The sequence below is a fragment of the Pristis pectinata genome, chromosome 4 (assembly GCF_009764475.1).
Source record: "Pristis pectinata isolate sPriPec2 chromosome 4, sPriPec2.1.pri, whole genome shotgun sequence".
Taxonomy (NCBI): domain Eukaryota; kingdom Metazoa; phylum Chordata; class Chondrichthyes; order Rhinopristiformes; family Pristidae; genus Pristis; species Pristis pectinata.
The window spans coordinates 81,156,614-81,177,322 of record NC_067408.1 but is presented as its reverse complement, the minus strand read 5'-3'; the positions used below and the strand labels follow the sequence as shown (position 1 = coordinate 81,177,322).

At 37.3% G+C, this 20,709-nt stretch overlaps 1 protein-coding gene across 6 annotated transcripts in view; it reads left to right on the top strand.

The window, feature by feature from the left end:
• The window catches only part of LOC127569211 (zinc finger X-chromosomal protein-like), a 32,203-nt gene extending 13,422 nt beyond the window's left edge, over window positions 1-18,781 (top strand). For 4 of the 6 annotated variants that reach the window (XM_052013618.1, XM_052013620.1, XM_052013619.1 and 1 more), the window contains 7 exons: window positions 903-1,469; window positions 8,165-8,323; window positions 9,120-9,263; window positions 10,578-10,619; window positions 11,748-11,885; window positions 13,022-13,162; window positions 15,010-18,781. In XM_052013618.1, coding sequence (XP_051869578.1) covers window positions 903-1,469; window positions 8,165-8,323; window positions 9,120-9,263; window positions 10,578-10,619; window positions 11,748-11,885; window positions 13,022-13,162; window positions 15,010-16,205 — 2,387 coding nt within the window. In that variant the 3' untranslated portion in view covers window positions 16,206-18,781. The remainder of the gene's footprint in view (window positions 1-902; window positions 1,470-8,164; window positions 8,324-9,119; window positions 9,264-10,577; window positions 10,620-11,747; window positions 11,886-13,021; window positions 13,163-15,009) is intronic. The other 2 variants (XM_052013622.1, XM_052013623.1) reach the window with 1 other exon arrangement.
• Window positions 18,782-20,709: the final 1,928 nt, after the last annotated feature.

The following is a 20,709-nucleotide window of genomic DNA, read 5'->3' as shown; positions in this document are numbered from 1 at the left end:
GAGAAGTTTGCAGGTGATACAAAAACTGGCCTTGTGGTTGACAGCGAGGAGAAAAGCTTCAGAGTGCAGAATGATATAGATGATCTGATCACTTGGGCAGGAAGGTAGTGAAAGGAATTCCATCCCCACACCTGTAAAGTAATGCATATGTCCACAGATCCCTATCAATAACACAACAGGTAGATGAGGTAGTTAAAAGACATTTAGATGTTTTGCTTTATTGGCTGGGATGTAGAATATTAGAGCCAGGTGGTCGTACTAGAATTGTATACAAGAATAGTTTGACTACATCTTGATTATTGCATGCAGTTCTGGTTATCACATTATAGGTTAAAAAGTACAAGAGAATGTGCAGAAGTGATTTCCAGTCCTGGCAATGATCTGATAAATGTTACCCAAAAGAGAAAGTTAGATTGTTTTGTTTGGAACAGTGGAGGCTAAATGGAAATTTAATTGAGGTGTATAAAATGATGTGGGACCTAGACTAAGTAGATAGGAAAGCCCTATTTCTCCTAGTCAAGGTCTCAAATAGAGGAGGTATACATTTGAAATAATTTGTTGAAGGTTTAGAGGAGCAATAAAGGAGAATGTTTCCACCACAGGGCAGCAAGTGTTCACAGGTCACAGCCTGGAAGGGTAGTTGAGGCAAAAAAGTGCATTGCATATAAAAAGTACGCAGATATGTACTTGAGAAGTTGTGAACTACAGAGCCAAGTGTTGTAAGATGGGGTTAGACTTGATAGTTTTATATTGATTGTCATGGACAAAATGACCAGAGTGGCCTCATCCAGTGTCATAAATTTTCTATGATTTATTTTTATTTGTAGTAATATAACTACATTTTGTTTATGCATATTAACAAAAAATTGAAAATGAAACAAAAATTGTTTTTTATTTTCCAGTTCAAGAAGTGACTTCTCAACATATTGATGGACACCATATTCTTGTGGAAGTTCAAGAAACCGTCTTTGTAGATTCCAATATTGCCCCTGGATCCCACTTTGTCTCTGACGACACTGACTCTGTTGTAATACAGGATGCCATTGAAGATGTTGTGGCTGAAGATGTCCACTGCCCTGATATTATTGAGGAACCAGAAACCATAATTGTTCCTGAACAAGTACTGGACACAGATGTTGCCACAGAGGAAACATTGACCACAATCCCTGAAGATGTTTTAGCTTCGGACATTACTTCAGAGGCCATGTGTGTAGCTGAACATGTACTGACAAGTGAGTCGATACATGTATCCGATATGGCCACTGCTGAGCACGTTGCAGTCACAGAAGCAGAAATAGTCACAGACACCTTGTTGCCTGATGTAGAAGAGGTTCTGGTGGCGGACTCTACTGCGGAGACTGTGATAGATACACGCAGTTTACACGTTCAGAGTCAGGAGACAGTTCCTGTAACCATCGAGGCTCCTGTAGGAAATAAAGGCACTAGTGAAGATTATTTAATGATTTCCTGTAAGTGACGAGAGAGGTAGGCCTTTGGCACATGGAAAATGAAGTATTAATGGAATTTGTTTCTTTATCCCTGCAAACTAGTTGATTGATTCATAGTGTTTCATTTTATATTATAAAATTACTGGGGATTTGAAACTTTCAAATATCTCATTGAAATCTTAAAGGAAAATGCAAACTAAATTAATTTTGGTAAGACTTATTTATAATTATAAAATGTAAGAAATGGGAGGAGTAGGTCATGGCTGATCTGATCTTGGCCTCAGCTCTATTTTCTTCAATCCTTCATTCCCCTCCAGACAAAAAAAATCTCTTTCAGCCTTCAATTTATTCAATGATTCAACCTTCGCCTCTCCCTGTGGCAGGGAAGAAATTTCCCCTCATATCCATCTTAAATGGACAACTCCCTTTTATCTGAAATGATACCCTCTATTTCTGATTCCCTCACAATGGAAGCATCCTCTCAGTATCTGTCCTGCGTAAGGTGCTTCAACCTTTCATGTTTCTATTATATCACTTCTTATCCTTATAGATGCCAGTGTAAGGATCCTACTTTCTCAATGTTCTCAAATTCCCTTCATCCCAGGAATCAATTCATTAAACTGCCTTCCATGCAAATACTTCCCTTCACGTATTAAGAGACCAAAATTTTACACCTTGATCTAGGTGTGATTTTGCCAATATCTATGCAGTTGGAGAAAATCCTCCCTACTTTTATACAGCATGCAATAAATGTACCAACATTCCACTTGCCATCGTAATCACTTGCTGTACTGGCATACTAGATTTTTATGTTTTGTGTGCGAGATCCCTTTCTACAGCAGTATTTCGTGCGTCTCTGTGTCGTCACATCTTGCTTTCCCACCTACCTTTATATCACCAGCAAATTTGGATGCCATACACTCATTCACTTTAGTGTCACTAATATAGGCTATAAATAGTTGGGACCGTAGCACTGATCATTTTGGCATTCCACTACTTGTAGTTTTCATACCTGATAATTATCCACTTCTCCCAATTTTCTTTTTTGTTTAGTTGGCCTTCTATTGCCCAATGCACAGAGTCCTTGTCTGCCCTGAGCCTATCTCTTAACACCAGCAAGGAACCTGAAACTTTGTTGGGGCAGTGGGAAAGGATACAAGTTTTTTTGCAAGACGCACCAACATCTGGCTGTTTTGCTTTCCCTAATCATAAAACATTCAACTTAATTCACAACACATTTTCAATACTGAATTGCTGTTTTGCTTTGATATTTATATTGTAGTATACAACAATTTGCAGCATGTACTTTTAACACTAAAATGGTTTAAACTGTGAGATAGTAACAGCAAGAATTGCACACATTTCCATGACCCAGAAACACAAGAAAATCTTGAACTCAGTGTGATTAAGATTGTTAAAATTGGCCTAGAAACTGCATGGGCAGTGTTCCTGGTCTACATGGCCTATTGCCATGAATAGCAATTATCTGTGTCATGTGAAAGGGTTTTGAAAATGCCATTCCAGTTCAAACAAATTTTAATCATCTTGCTCAGTCCCAAAAAGCAAGTAAATTTGAGATGAATTTTTAACCATTCTGGGGGAAAAGAAATGCTGTTTATTCTCTGATGTTATATATCTCCTTCCAAGAACCTAGCTCAGTAAAATGTAGAAAAATGGAAGCAGGATTAGGGCATTCAAGCCATTGAGCCTGCTTCACCATTCAATACGATCATGGCTGATCCTCTTTCTCAGTCCTAATGTGAGCAAATGGGATTACTGTAGGTGGACAAAAAGGTTGGCCTGAAGGGTAGGCCAAAGGGCCCATTTCTGTGCTGTACGACTCTTTGACTCTCATATTCTTGTCCTCTCCAAACCCTTGATCCTTTTTGTGTCTATAAATCTGCCTATCCCATTCTTAAACATATTCAGGGACTTGGCCTCCACAGCCCTCTGTGGTAGAAAATTCAACAGATTCACCACCATCTGGGTGAAGAAATTTCTCCTTGTTTCAGTTTTAAGTGTCCTGCCCTGTATCCTGAGACTGTGGCCCCTAGTTCTAGGCACCCAGCGGTGGAAAACACCCTCTCCATTATCTAGGAAATCTAGCCCGATCAGAATTGTGTACGCTTAATTAGATTTTCCCCCAATTCATCGAAACCGTACACAGCTCCAGTTGACCCGTTATTACCTCGTACAGCAGTCCTGCCATCACAGGAATCGTCCTGATGAACGTTTGTGGCACTCCTATAGCAAGTAAATCCTTTCTTAATTATGAAGACCAAAACTGCACACAGTCCAGCTGAGTCTTATTAAGGCCTTGTATGTTGGAGTAAGACATCCTTGCTCTTGTACTTAATGAAGGACAACATGCTACTTGCCTTATTAACTACTTGCTACACCTACACATTTGCTTCAGTGAAAATTGCCAAATCAGGACCATGGAATCAACCAGGCAGTTTTGGTTTAAGATGGTCAAGAATTAACTCTGATTTTAACAATCTGTATCATATCAGCTCCTCAGAATGAATGGTGGATAAGACTAGTGGGGTTTACATCCTTGGTTATGAAACAAAAAATGCTTAATTTTATGTTCAATATGTGCTAAAAAATGATAGGTGTATTTTTGGTTCAGTGGCAGCAAATGGATGCAAGTTAAAAAGTTCAGTAAGGCTTTTGACGTGGTCCTGCTTGGTAAGCTGGTCCAGAAGATTAAGGCACAAGGGATCTGAGGTGTGCCAGCAAACTGGATCCAAAATTTGTTTGGTGATAGGAGGCAGAGTAATGGTGGATGGATGTTTTTTTGACTGGAAGTTGTAACAAATGGTGTACCACAAAGATTGCTGCTGGGACCTTTGATGTTTGTAATATATATTAATGACTTGTACATTTTCAGACAATATGAAAATTGGTGGAGTTGTAGATAGTGAGAAAGTTGTCTAAGGATACGATAGGATATAGATCAGTTGGAAGTTTGGATGGAGCGGTGGCAGATGGAATTTAATCCAGACAAGTGTGAGGTGATGTATTTTGGGAAGTCACATTCTGGAAGGATATAAAGTGTAAATGTCAGACACTTCAGGAGCTTTGTACAGAGGGGATGCAAATCCACAGCTTGCTGAAAGTGTGACACAGGTGGATGGAGTAATGAAGAAGGCATTTGGTATGCTTGCCTTTACAGGCTGAGGCATTCAGTACAAGAGCCAGGATGTCAACTTGCAGCTGTACAAGACATTGGTTAGAACACATTTGGGGTTGTATACAGTTGTGGCCACCACACTATAGAAATGGTGTGGAAGCAATAAAGGGAGTGCAGAAGAGATTCACCAGGATGTTGCCTGGAATGGAGGGCTGTACTTCTGAGATTGGATGGACTGTGTTTATTCCCACTGGTACATAGGAGGCCAAGGTTTATAAAATTGAGGCGAATAGATTGAGTAGATGGTCAGAATCTTTATTTTTCCCCAGGGCAGGAGAGTCTACAACTAGAGGGCACAGGTTTGGTATTGGTTTTGGTTTATTATTGTCACTTGTACTGAGGTACAGTGGAAAAACTTGTCGTGCATACCGATCGTACAGGTCAATTCATTACACAGTGCAGTTACATTGAGTTAGTACACAGTACATTGAGGTAGTACAGGTAAAAACAATAACAGTACACAGTAAAGTGTCACAGCTACAGAGAAAGTGCAGTGCAATAAGGTGCAAGGTCACAACAAGGTAGATCGTGAGGTCATAGTTCATCTCATAGTATAAGGGAACCGTTCAATAGTCTTATCACCGTGGGATAGGAGCTGTCCTTAAGCCTGGTGGTACGTGCCCTCAGGCTCCTGTATCTTCTACCTGATGGAAGAGGAGAGAAGAGAGAATGGTCCGGGTGGGTGGGGTCTTTGTTTAAGTTGAGAGGAGAAATTTAGAGGAGATCTGAGGGGTAAATTATTGACACAAGGTGGTGATCTGTACGAGCTGCCAGAGGAGCTGGTAGAGGCAGCGCAGTAATGTTTAAAAGGCACTTGGATAGGTACTTGGAAAGGAAAGTCCTTGAGGGAAACTGGCCTAATGCAGGCAAATACAATTAGCATAGATAAGCATCATGGACTGCATGGACAAGGTGGGACAAAAGGACCTGTTTTTGTGCTGTCTGATTCTTGATTCTATATGATAAGCTAGGGTGACAATTCAACATAGTACTGAGGTAGTGAAGTATTGTAGCAGAGGTTGCCTTTCAAATGTTAAGCACTACACTCCTAGATCCTGTTGCACTTTTGACAAGAAAAGCTTTGCATTTTATCCTTCATTAATTTCATTTACTCTTTATGTAACCTTGCTTTGGTGACCTAGAAAGCCAGACTTCAATCATAATTAGTTGCCTCTAACAATCAGTACATTTTAAGGCTTCTGTGGGTGTTATTATAAAATGAACCACTGGGTATGATTATTATTTCTTTGTGTTGATTAGCAAAAAGCATGTAAATTTGGGGTGGAGTCTTAACGAATTTCTCCTGTTATTTATCTCTTTCCAAGAACTGAGCTCAATATAACTTATTTCATAATATATGGCTATCCAGGCAGTTGACTGTTAGCACATCATGTGATCATGTCATCACACTTATTGTGCCTTAAGCTCCAGCAGATTTTAAAAAATTGTAAATGATCTTTTTTTCTCAACAATTTTTCTCCTTTCCATAGTGATGGCTCTTCTCTGGAGTGTGCCTCCACAAGCATTAGGTACCCTCAAATATCTTGCCCAAGTGGGTTTTATGTGTAACCCTTGATAATGAATAATGGTAGGCCATTTAATTACAGAGGACCAATACAACTGAACTTGTGCACTTCCAGCAGGATGCCATGTATGCAGTTCTGATCTCCACACGATAGAAAGGATGTGCTTGCGCTAGGAGATTTACTAGGATGTTGCCTGGATTGGAGGACTTTGGGTATGGGGAAAGATTGTATAGGCTGGACTTGTTTTCCCTGAAATGAAAGGGGCTGAGGGGTGACCTGATGGAAGTGTATAAAATTAAAAGAGACAGAGATGGTGTGGATAGTCAGAATCTTTTTCGCATGGTAGGAGTATCAAAAACAAATGGGCGTAGGTTTAAGGTGAGAGGAAGGAATTTTAAAGGAGACTGGAGGAGAAAGTTTTTTTTTATGCAGAGTTGTTGATATCTGGATTTCATTGCCAGACAAGGTGGTAGAATCAGATACAATCACTACACGTAAGAGACACTTAGACAAGCACTTGAATATGGACCTAATGCTGGCAAAAGGGATTAGTGTAGATGGGCAAAAACATCAGCGTGGACATTTTAACCTGAAGGTCCAATTTCAGACTCTGGGTGCCTCACTTGTTTTCCCTCTTTCTAACCATAGGCATTGATTTTTTTAATTTTATTAAAATGAATCATTTCATTGTGCACATTTTGTTATGTTTAATCCTGGATTTTTTATTCAATAATTGTAAAATTGCCATCCTCCTTCATTCGGTATTCAGACTACACACTTTCCAACTGATTGATCAGTCAAGTGCCACAAGTTTTTCTTTAAATCTGATGCAGCATAATAGTCATTGATTACCAGGCATCTTAAACTTAGCAGATAATGCCTCAAAAAGTACATACTTTTTTTGTGTTATTTTCATTGCACTTCAATATTCCTATCCCATAGCTGTCTCCAGCAATGCTGTGTTTGCCTTGACATGTATTTTGTAGCATCAATTTTGGTTTGAATTTTTACTGAATTTATGGTTTTTGTTGATTACAACTCTGTGAAATTTAGATTTTTCTTTCCACTTTCCTCCATTAGTTTTCACTCTTCATAGTGGTATATGTTTCTGCAGATGATAGTGACGGCCTCTCTCCTCATTTATAAGCCTGGACAGTGACTAACTATCCATGGGGATCAGCATAGCCAGGTGTGACCCTATCCTTATCTGATACTTTTAAATAATCCTTTCCATCTTGGCTCTTATAATAAATATCTTGGTTGAAATATTGTTTCTTTTTCCTTTTCCCTCTAATGCTGAGGTGAATAGTAGCATTATCCCTTTTGTCCCAATGTGCATATACCACTGTTGTCCACAGAGATTGACTAACTTAGAAAAGGTCACTGATTGAATGTGAAAGTGTCAGGATTAGTGCTCTATCACTAGCACATTCAAAAACAAAGCCATCGAATGCCACGTATTCCTGCTAAACACACTAGCTACAAAAACATATGAAAATGCATACCATGTGGTTAAATTATAGGAAACACATCCATTAAGGTACCACCTTTTTACTGCTTACAATTACCAGCACAGACTAGCTGTCTGTAACCAACATTTGGCTATAAAGATGAATTGCATCTAGTTTCTAATTTAGTGTTGTTTCTTTTCTTTTGGTGGGGGTGGGGGGGGGGGCGTTTGCTAATTACATTGCACTTTTATCCGGGAAGATTGAAGTGCAACTAGAGAGCTTTTACTTACTTGAAAATAGTTTTAACCAATAATACTTTTCATAAGTTTCTTCTATTTCAGGAAATTGTTATTTTTTTGCCAGTAGAAAGCTATATTTTTGTTTAGCATGAATTATGCTCTCTATTGCAAGATATTAAAATACTTAAAACAATTACTTTGATGCAGGACCTAAATGGTTTTTAAAAAAAAACGTATTTAATCTGTGTGTTTCAGGGCTTATTGTGTGTATGGTTAATACTAAATTTTATGTTTTTTTTTAAAGTGGATGATGATGGAGGAAAGATTGGACATGGAGGGAATGGTGAGCTGAAAATTGAAAGTGGACTGTCAGCACAGGGTGAACATTTAAAAGAAGATGGTAACTGCGGTGATGTCATTAAAGTTTACATTTTCAAGGCAGATGATGGTGATGATGATTTGGGTGAGTAATCGGATGTACTAATGTCATTTTAGTATTCCGTTTTGAATCCTACCAAAAAAAAGCATGTTTAGGTGGGGGAAGTAGGAATTATGAGCATAATTTGTAATTCAACCAGTTACTTCAGTTAAAAATATTGGACATAGTATTTTCTTTGAAATTGTGTAAGGCTGCTAGTATTTTTGTTGTGTTGCTGACATGGAAATAATGTGGCTGATGAAGATGAGTCAAATGTATTAGTTTGTGTATATTTGTAATGCTTATTTCTTTTGTACATTGTTCACATTTTGTCATGGGTATACCTGCAATTGTTGTGCAACTTGACTTAGCCGCTTACAAAGTATGCAGTTTTTCTAAGTTTTCCTTTGAAATGTTGAATATCCCAACTCGCAATACAGAAGAAAAGATTGAGATCAATGACCTTCTGATTTGTCTTTTCTTTGTAGTGTTCTCTTCTTTTGTTCCCTTGGATATGGACTTTTAATCATTGCTGGGGCTTCCGTGTCTGCCCTTCAGATACCTGCAGGAGTCAAGTTTTAAATGATTTGACAATTCCCATTTTACCTCTTACGTGCATTGTTTCATCAGTAAACTTCCTGTGAAATTTCTGCACAAGTTAAACCTATGTACATAGGGGTGGGGGGGGGAAGAGTGCTGGAATGGGAGGTAAATATTTCTTTTATAAAATGATATGATGTGTCATAGTGTAGTAAATTAATTCTTTGGAAATGTGCAAGTGATGGAGATTAGTGGCTTCTTAATGATGGGACAAAATGAATTTTTTCTTCTGCAATTTAAGGTGGAACTGTGGACATTGGCGAAAGTGAACCTGACAATGATCACGGGGTCGGATTACTGGATCAGGGCAACGTGGGCAGAATATCACGAGAGAAAATGGTTTACATGACTGTTAATGACCCTAATCAGGAGGATGAGGATATAAGTAAGTACAGATTCCTAAAAATGTTTTGCACTGAACTAAGAGAGTCATAATTTAAGTACAAAGCTTCCAGAGTAACAAATTAAAGACAATTGAGTGAGTCAGAATGGATTACTGTTTCTAGGGTATCTTTCAGAGATCCTCCTTAAACCGTAGGGAAATGGTGTTTAAAGGTCTATTCTGGTGTGGGATGACATTGCTTGCAATAGCAATTAGAATCCAATTATGAATATAATGTATTTTAAAATAAACTTAACTTCGTATTTGTGTCATACAATTTATGACCACTAATGATAAATGCTAGAGTAGTAGATAATGTGGGTGGTCTCATGGTGTATGAAATGTAGATGATATCTTGATACTACTTGTGATTTGAAGCTGACTTGATCTCTCATGGATGGACATTGTCCTTCTACAGGGTCTACCACAATATAAAGCAGTCAAGTGTTAGAGAGGAGAATAATATTAGCCGCACCTGTAAAAAAAAAGCTCAAAGATACTTTGATAGCCAGCTAAGCTAAATGCCATGTGTTAAAAATGTCAAAATCTCTGAATCTTTATGACATTCAAAAGCTATTAAAGAGCTTTTTTAAAAAAAATCCAAATTAACTACTACTTAGTCTTAAGCAGCTCTTCTTAGGCAGCATCCTGATGTAGGATGTTCATGCAAATTCCCCACTGAAGATTTGGTTCCTTCACTGACATCTAAGTCTAGCATCGGAACACAATCAGGAGTACAGTGGCAAACCACTAACTACTACTTTAGGACTTTCTTGTTTGGGAGGAAATCCTGAAATTGTTCAGTTATTTAAAAATGTAGGCATTCACGCTGCTAATATTTCTCTGCAAAATTGAATCCATTGTAATTAATCTTGATTTATTTGTTAAGCCTTGTCAGAAAAATATTTTGGTTGCTCTTGGAATGTGGGTAATACAAGCATTATTTGTTGTCCTTCTTAAATTGGCGGAGAAAACAGGCTTTAAAGAGGGACTATTCTTAAAACTATTCTTAAAAATGGTCGTTAAGAGGGCTTTAAGAGATGGTATCACATTATGGAATCATCCATTGGCTAGTAAATTCAATTAGCCAGGCTGCAGTAATTATTTTGAGACCAGAATTGCTAGATTTGTTGATCTCTGTGTTCCTTGCCAAAGTGTTTATTCAGCTTTCAACCACTGGATTGCTAGTTAAGAAACCTAATTGCTGTACTATTGCAGCTTGATTAAACTTAGGGGAAAGTTTTTATAATTTTTAAATTTAAGTCATACATGTTCTTCAGTCAAGTGATCAATAAATTACACTTGTTTATGTCATAGTGAACACAACACAACATGAGGAGAACTGCTACCTTCAAGCAAGTGAGTGCCTGTTTTTTTTGTTTATTTTATAAATTTGATTTGGGGGGGAAAATGGAATTGAATAGAGGGAGCAACTAACACTAGTAATTGGAGTCTTAAACTTATCAAAGTACTCGAGGTTTGACCAAATGTAAGAATGTATTTTAATTTAAATGCATTCAATTTATTTGAACTTTTAGTTACCCCATTTATATGGTTGTAACCCAAACTGTACAGTTGGTATAAATGTTAAATACCTACTTCTTGAAAAAAACTTTTGTTGTCGGCTTCTCTGTAACAAATCAGCATTTATTGCTCTAAAAAGCAGTTGGCCCTCTTGAACCATTGCAGTTTCTTTTGGTGAAAATACTCCAGAACAATGTTGGATAAGGAATGTCAGGATCCAATGATGTTGAACAGTGAAGCTTGTCTAGGACAATGACATCTCATAACAGTAGTCGTTTCTCTGATGGTGGTCAGAAAGATTATACTGCTGAAGTAACCATTGAATGTTACATAGTGAGTGCAGGAGCCACAACATGGGAGAGTTATCTGATATTTAAGCCTGCTGAGAAGCACCTGCTGTCATGTTCTGCCGCTGTGACTGGTGTTCAACACCAAAACCATCTTTATGTCAGGTATGAAGTCAGCCACTGTACAGTTATCCTTTTTATCCTCAGTGACTTCTGTTTTTTACTCTGGTGCAATTTTCAGGTGATGCTATCTCAGCTTCATTGTTTGAATTAAGCCCATGGTGTTGTCTGGAGTGAATCTGGAACTTGAACAGTGTTGAATAGGTGTCATAATTTGCATAGTTGATGAATCCTTCCATCATTTTATAAATGATATGAACCAGAATAATGATGAATCATTGTTTACTGGGCTGGAAAATACAGATGTATTCCCCAGGGATCAGTACACAGTCAGAAAGTTTGGAATTGCACAGCTGATTGGGTTAAAATTCCATTACCAGTGAATGCTAATGATCTAAGTAACTTGTAAATGCATAATTAATAGAGATTCGTTTTTCTGCATAATAACCGTGTGGTTCCTAGAGCTTTATCCTTTCTTTGAAAATTAAATGGAAAATTTGTAAAATTAGCTTATTTGAAGGAATTGAGAAAGATTTTATTATACCTGTTTTCCCAGATTGTGCTGACATTGCAGATGAAGTTTACATGGAAGTCATAGTAGGAGAAGATGAAGCAACAGTGGGCCATGAGCAACAAGTTGAAGACACAGACATTAGCAAAACATTTGTTCCTGTAGCTTGGGCTACTGCATATGGTAAGTATGTTTAAAGTTTTTAAACAGCTACCAGTTAAGATCAGAGACAAAATGCTGCTTCCAATTAGAATAAAGTTTGAATAACCAGCAATTGAACTCTCATGCTGACTAGTTAATGTCATAAGTTTGTGGAAAATCGTTGCTGCAGTGCACTGAGAAGACAAGCTAAGAACCATTGCTGAAGATATGGCCACTAATTAAAGAATATCATAACCCTAATCTTAAAGCTTCAGGATATTGTTATGTCTCTCCCAAAAAAAAATGTCATTTGGGGCACAAATGGAAATGTAAACGTTTGGCTTGAAAGGGGAAGATCAGCTTAAATGATTGAAAAGTTAATTTGAGTTTTGGTGTCATTTATTCCATTTTTTTGGCAATGAAGATCAAATAAAAAATGTGTTTACTGACATCAGTGCTCACAGAACTAAAGTTTTTGTTGCTATGGCACATTGAGGGTACACGTTAACTGAGGCCAGTGAGTGGTGGTTTCTGACAATTTGTTAATTTTTCAGTAGATGTGCAATGAAAGCACAGGACTTAGTCTTCAATACTTAATAAAAACTGCTTCCAAGGCATCCTGGATTAGTTCAGTAATTTTAATATGAGATGCGAATTTGACCAACATAAGTAGGTCATAATATAGACCATGTACCAGTTTTTAACCTCATGGACAGTTGCCCATTCTATCTTGAAAATATTGCATGTGAGTAAATTGTTCATTCCTGGGAGACTACATAATGTATAAAATTGCAAAAATATTTGCTACCACCTGATCAACTTTGCAGCTTGGTTTTTTTTATATTATTGATAACGTGTGAGATCAACAGCATAATTTTTGGATCCATATCTTATATAACTAATACAAATCTACTAATGGGTCAAAAATCATTTTTTTTGCCCAAATGCAAGGTATTAATTATACAGTATATGAAAATAAATCAAACCAGATTATTGAGTTTGACAATTTTTTTCAAATCTATTTTTTATTGCTTAACTGTTTCCTTTGTATGCACTGTAATGCCTAAATGTAATGAATTGAGAAAGTGATTTTTATATATAGAATAGGAATATGTATGAATTAATCTAACATCTCCAAATAAAATGGATGCTAGAAACTGGTAATATTGTCCTCTTAGGTAATAGTTCGGATGCTGTAGAGAACAAAAATGAAACTGGCAGCCACCTCCTACAGGCAGATGGAACAACTGAGCTTACCAGGCTGGTTAAACCAAAGTCAAGAAAAAGGAAGAGACTTGAAAGTAGACAGTATCAGACAGGTACTGAATTCTCCTCAATTTTTTAATGCTCAGTCATTGCTGGCATTGAAGGCATATTTCTTGTAAGGCTCTTTAATAACTAGTCCATTCAAACATCAAAATCTTGCATTTTTCTTGTTCTCACATATGCAGGGAATAATGTCTCTATCTCATCTGTAAAAAAATAAATTACTTTTCTTTATACTTTTTCATATTTCTTTATTTGACTATTGACCTGTTGCTCCCAAAGCAGCAAAATTACAAACTTGGAGGGACGTGCTTAGGAAGTAGTTGGAATGGTTTCTTTTTGATACGAGGAAAGCATACATTCCGTTAACTTCTTCCATTTTAACTGCTATCTTGTATTATCACATATTGCTTTATTCACTGACTGAATAATTAATTGCTTCTGCCATTGTTGTAGTAAATTTATTCTCGAAGATATGAGGGAGTGATTAAGGAAACTTGGCCATTCTTTTATTTGGAAACAAAATCATCTTAGGTCTTTGCAGGTAAATCACTAATCTTCTCTTGATGGCACCTTTGATGTGGACAGATGTTTGTCATGTGCTGATCACAAACTGAAATTTCTGTCTCCTGGTGCGGGAAACTTGGCCATTCTTTTATTTGGAAACAAAATCATCTTAGGTCTTTGCAGGTAAATCACTAATCTTCTCTTGATGGCAGCTTTGATGTGGACAGATGTTTGTCATGTGCTGATCACAAACTGAAATTTCTGCCTCCTGGTGCTTTTACACCTCCATGTATTTTTGTAGAAACCTACTGCACACCTCCAAGATCATGAGGGGCATAGATAAGGTGGATAGTTGTGGTCTTTTTTTCCCAGGATAGGGGAGACTAAGAATAGAGGGCATAGGTTTAAGGTGAGAGGAGAAAGATTTAAAGGATACCTGAGGGGCAAGTTTTTGACACAGGGTGGTGGGTATATGGAGCAAGCTGCCAGAGGAAGTGGTACAGGCACGTACAATTACAATGATTAAAAGACTTTTGAATAGGTACAGTGATAACAAAGGTTTAGAAGGATATGGGCCAAAGACAGGCAAATGGAACTAGCTTAGGAATGCACCTTGGTTGGCAAGGATGAATTTGGCCAAAGGACCATTTTCTATGCTTTATGACTCGATGGTTGACTTTGTGATGCAGCATTAACATTTCAATATGTTGCTGTGTGATATTTTTGGAAAGTGGATTTTGCAAATTACTATCAAATATGGGCAAATGCATATGCGTGTTCAGCAAAGAAAAATATGTGGAGCTCTGTGAAGGGTTGGCACTTTGAGGTGCCCAGATGCTGGGAATATATTCAGTAAATGGAACTGATTTACAAGATTAAATTAACAGCTGTTTTTATGTGTCCAAGAATCAACATTTGTTTCCAGATCTCTTGGGTGAATTGCTGACAATAATGGAATCCATTATTTTTTTCCCCTCACTGCATTTCCTCTTACCACTGCTGAGCAAATGGTGATCTGGTTAAGGTTAGCTGACAAGCCAACAATAAAATGCATTATTGAGTATCATGTCTTCATTTTCTCCTTTAACCTCTCACTCCTCCAACCTCCACCATATTCCAGTATTTTTATCTACACAGATGACCTTCTCAATGTTTGGGGCTGGAGGGGAACATTGAGATTTTATTTTTATTCTAAGAAGCTGGTATGATTTCATTTATTGCACTTGGGGACAAGAAATTTGCAATGAAAGGGTTTTTCTTAAAGATGTACACAAAATAGGTATGCCAAGAATTAGAACTTAATTAAAGAATTTTGATGATGCTTCTCCCATTTCTACATCCTTGTTATCAATTATGCCAATTAATTGACTTTTATTTCCTTATTTTAATGCAGCAATCATCATAGGGCCTGATGGGCATCCTATTACTGTTTATCCATGTATGATCTGTGGAAAAAAGTTCAAGTCCAGAGGCTTTCTGAAGAGGCACATGAAGAATCATCCAGAGCAGCTGACCAAGAAAAAATACCAGTGTACAGACTGTGATTACACTACCAACAAGAAAACCAGTTTACACAACCATCTGGAAAGCCACATGCTCATGAACAAGGTGGAGAAGACCTATGAGTGTGATGAATGTGGTAAGAGGTTTACTCACCCAGGAGCTCTGGTTTCCCATAAGTTGGTTCACCGGGAGAAGGGAGCTACAAAGATGCACAAGTGCAAATTTTGTGATTATGAGACTGCCGAGCAGGGGCTTCTGAATCGACATCTCTTGGCTGTGCACAGCAAGAATTTCCCTCACATATGTGTGGAGTGTGGAAAGGGTTTTCGCCATCCATCAGAACTGAGGAAACACATGCGAACCCACACTGGGGAGAAACCCTACCAGTGCCAGTACTGTGACTATAAGTCAGCAGATGCCTCGAACCTCAAAACCCACATGAAAACAAAGCACAGCAAGGATCTGCCATTCAAGTGTGAGCATTGTTTAATGACATTCACGGATGCCAAAGAACTGCAGAAGCATGCGGCCATTCATCAGGGACATAAAACCCACCAATGTACACATTGTGATCATAGGAGTTCTAACTCCAGTGATCTGAAGCGCCATATTATTTCGGTCCATACCAAGGACTATCCTCACAAGTGTGAGGTATGTGACAAGGGTTTTCATCGACCCTCGGAGCTCAAGAAACACATGTCAACTCACAAGGGTAAAAAACTGCACCAGTGTAGACACTGTGATTTTAAAATTGCAGACCCTTTTGTTCTTAGCCGGCATATTCTTTCAGTCCACACCAAGGATCTGCCATTCAGATGTAAACGTTGCAAAAAGGGCTTTCGTCAACAGGTTGAGCTCAAGAAGCACATGAAGACCCACAGTGGCAAAAAAGTTTATCAGTGTGAGTACTGTGAGTATAGCACTACCGACGCTTCAGGCTTTAAACGACACGTCATTTCTATTCACACAAAGGACTATCCCCATCGTTGTGATTACTGCAAAAAGGGCTTCCGAAGGCCTTCCGAAAAGAACCAGCATATCTCTCGACATCACAAAGATGTTGTTTTGGTGGAGGGCTTATCATGAACTATCTTCAGTTTAGAAAGCATCTGCTTCTATTACATTCGTTGTACAAAAAGGAGTATTTGTGTCCTTTAATTGTTAAAGACTTGGAAACTTAAGTTCATGCTGATTACTGAACTAATTTTTCTCTCTCTTCATTGTATTGTGTCATGGATTAGAGCTTTATCCTGAATTGAAAAGTTGTATGTCCTTTGACTTGGAAATCCATTAAATGGACATTTTTTTGCAACATGGTGTCAGCTCTTTTAAGAGATGAAAGTAACAAGCTCGTTGCAGTCAGTCAGCTGCAGTTCATGATCCCTGCCATTATAATTACTGGACCCAAGTTAGCTATTATATTCAAGAACAATTTAGCTTCATATTAACTATTGATGGCAAACGTGGCCATTTATCAGTTTGTCTTATTGCTCAGTTTTGTTGGAGTGCTTCAGTTTTTGTGCTTGCTTGCTAACTGGCTGAACACATTTTCAGCATATTCTGTATTTTGAAATTTCCTTTTTGTTTGAGCTATAGTTATATTTTTCCAATATGCTTCTGAAGCTGCAATGTATTATGGTAATAGTATGTTTTCTGTCTTTATTTGAATTTCAATTTTTATTACAATTTCATGTTTTAAAAAAAGAAAAAAATCTTCAGTGATATAATATTGAGCCTAAAGGCCTCCTGCGCCTTACCACATTTTACTTGTATTTCCAGATGTGCTTCATTCCTCTGTATTGTGTGGTCTACAATGCATCGTGGTGGCAGAATTCTCTCAGCTAATTTACTTTTCCAGATATTGTGTAAAAAGAATGACATTATTCATGTTTTTACAAGTGTACACATTTTTTTCCAAAATTATATTTTGCCAATGTCTGTATCTTGTATAAATAAAACAAATAGCACTATATGTTTTCTAAAAAAAAAGGTCCAGTGCTTTCTGTAGTACACTGCAGCTTAATTTTCAGTTAGCAAGTTTAAAAACTTCATTGTCTGTTCTGCATAAGCTACAAAAATTATATTTTAAAATAACTCAGGTGGTTAGCATTATCCTGCTTTACACAAATTACCTCAATCTGGTCACACTGGAATGGGGGTCAGTAACAGAGGTTAGTATTTTCTGTCTGATTAAATCTTTCTAACATAAATGCAAAAGGGGAGGTGCTACTTTTAAAGTACAGAGAAATGACTGATGGAAAATATGCAATGTGGAGTAACCTTCTGAAGAAGTCTTCACATGATTACTTGCAAAACAGGATTAAATTGGAAGATGAAGGTGAACAGAAAAATGCAGCATAATGGCAAAATATCAGGTTTGTATATTTTATAAAATGTTTGAACTTCAAAACGGTGTGCAACGTCAGATTTCTACAGAATCCTGAAAGTTTTGAAATATAATAAGATGGGCTTCATGTACATTAGTGTCTAAAATGGCATGTGAGTTTAAACAAATTTCAAATGGAAGATCTGCAAATCATATCATTATATAACTTGCAGACTAAATCCTCAATGTATTCTCAAGAGATAGGACACTGTTGAATGAAAAGAGAGGAAATTATGTTATTTAAAAAGAAAATATGGTACTAAATAATTTATACAACAGTGGTTAACCATTACTTAAATTATTTAAAAAAGGTCATCTAATGTAAAGTTATACATTCTATCCTCAAGTTAAATGTTTTTAAACAATACATTTGTTAAAATCATTCAAGAATGCTTAGGAATACTAATTATTTTCCGAGCGTAACTGACTCCCCACCACCACCCCCAATTCTTTACCAAAATAAAAACAATATAAACTTTGTTATCTCTTTTAAATCTGCTTAAAATACCAGAATTTGAATGCATGGAATTAAATCTAACATAGCAAGTGCTTATTTGAGTATCTTCTCCCCATCATGATTTCTAAATTAACGTGAACCAGATATTGCAACAGTGCACTAGTCTCTTTGTAGTGCTTTGTAAATGTAATTCATGAGTACCATAAATCTATTGTATGTGGATGAAATTTCTTTGCGTTTTTGTCTTGTCAGAAACTTTTTTGGCATTTAATTTGTACTCTTGACATTGGGAGTTTAAGAAACCTGCAAAAGTGTGCACTGACAACAAATGCTGTGCTTTTGGTTGAGCTTATGTACTCATTGTACTGTACAGCCGGATGCTGTGTTGTACATTGTCATCATGCTGGCCTGATGTTGGTCAGAGTTTCTGAGGAAAAATTTACTTCTGGAGAATAATGAAAAATGATGGAGAAGGGGCAATAGATAAAATGTGTACGTTTATGAAAAAAAATGAAGAACATGTATTAATGTTAATAATTGCTTATTGTATAGACTTTGAGAGGGAATATAAACTGTTGAGCAATTGAATTGTTTAATGGATTTAATCCACTTTGAAGGGCAGCTAAGGGAATTTTTTGAATGGGTGCAGATTTTTTTTTACTGGGATAAAATATTAACTGATTAAAAAGCCAGTTGATCTGAGAAAGAAGTTTTATGTCCCTGTACCTGTAAACAAAACTATTTTCTGTGTCATTGTTATGCTAAACAATGTACTTCATATAATCTGTAAACAAAATAAAATTCAAATTATTTTCCTTTGCATCACTTACTGAATTTCCCCTATAGTTTTTAGAAATATATTAGTAGTAATTTTGTTATTTGCTGTTAGTAATGAATATGTATCTGTTATTTGTTCTAGCAGCTGATTAACCATTGGGATTATGTGGAGTGGCAAGTATTTTTGCTAATTTTTTTATTCAGGTTATTACAGTTTAAAATATTTCTTTCTGCAGGTTATCTCTGTCCTATTTATGATTTGGATTTCAGTTATACCAGAATGAAGAGCATTGAAGATATTTACTGGAACAGTGAAAACTATGCTTACGTCCACTGACCAATATGAACAAGCCAAATCAAACTGATGTTGATAGGGATGACATGGTGGAGGTTGCATTGTATTCTAACGGTGTGTGTCACTGTTAACAGTAGGATGATCTGCAGTATTACTCAAACCCAATCTGCTGTGATCAGAAGCTTCAAAATGTAGACCAGGATAATTGTCCCCACTTCCATTCCTGAAAAAAATAAGAAAAATGCAAGAACATTCGCAGGCTTACCTCAGCATGTAATTTGTGTATTAAATGGAACAGTGTACAGGAAAACTGAAAAAATAACTTGATATGCTATATTTGCAATAAATCACTTGGCTAAAGCTGATGATGCAAAATACAGGATAAAAGCACTATTGCATAACGATAGTACGATGTCAGTTGTGCATTAGTGCAAAGCTGAATCGAACCAGTGTTGCCACTGAGAAAAGATGCTAACTTACCAGAGGGGAAGAAGAAATTCATTCCAGACAAAAATCCTGAAATATTTTTAAGATCATCTCTGTGCAAACAGACAAAGTATTGGCACTAACAGCAGATTTTATTGCAGATATTGTTCATCTGCCCTTTTCAGGGGACCTGAGAATAAACTGTCCCAAGAGCAATGAAACAAAGGTGTACACAACAAATAATGTGACACTATCTACATCTCTCAAGAGCAACTTAAACGTTGCAATTCAAAGCCCACCAATCTTGGTAGCGAAATATACTTAATTTGAAATATGAATATCAGGAATTAAAACCCATCAGTTCAAGTAGATGGGTACTTGATGGTCAGCAATGGTAAATTGGTTCATTGTTGTCACGTACTGATGTACAGTGAAAAACTTTGTTTTGCATGCTATCTGTACAGATCATTTCATTACAGTGCATTGAGGTAGTACAAGACAGAACAATAACAGAATGCAGAATAAAGTGTTACAGAGAAAGTGCAGTGTGGGCAGACAATCAGATGCAATGCTATAATGAGGTAGATTGTCAGGACAAGAGTCCATTTTATCGTACTGGGGATCATTCAATAGTTTTATAACTGTGCAATAGAATATGTCCTTTACCCTGGTGATACATGTTTTCAGGCTTTTATATCTTCTGCCTGATGGGAGGGGGGATGTCTGGAGTGGGTGGGGTCTTTGATTCTCTTGGCTGCTTACTGAGGCAGTCAGAAGTGTAGACACAGTCCATGGAGGGAAGGTTGGTTTCTGTGATGTGCTGAGCTGTGTCCACCACTCTACAGTTTCTTGCGGTCACGGGCAGAGCGGTTGCCATACCAAGCCGTGATGCGTCAGGTTAGGATGCTTTCTATGGTGCATCAATAAAAAAATTGGTGAGGGTCAAAGGGGACATGCCAAATTTCTTTAGCCTCCCGAGGAAGTAGAGGCGCTAGTAAGCTTTCTTGGCTGTGGTGTCTACGTGGTTGGACCAAGACAGGATATTGGTGATGTTCACTCCTTGGTACTGTTGATGTAAACAGGAGTCTGTGCACTACCTGCCTTCCTGTGGGGGGGGGGGGGGGGGGTGGGTGCAATTCATATGCTATTGACATGGTAGCTGAAATGCCTTTTTCTGTGCTATATGACTCTTAGCCATGAAGTTTCCTGGAATTATCACATTAGTATAGTGGCTTGTGGACTAAATACA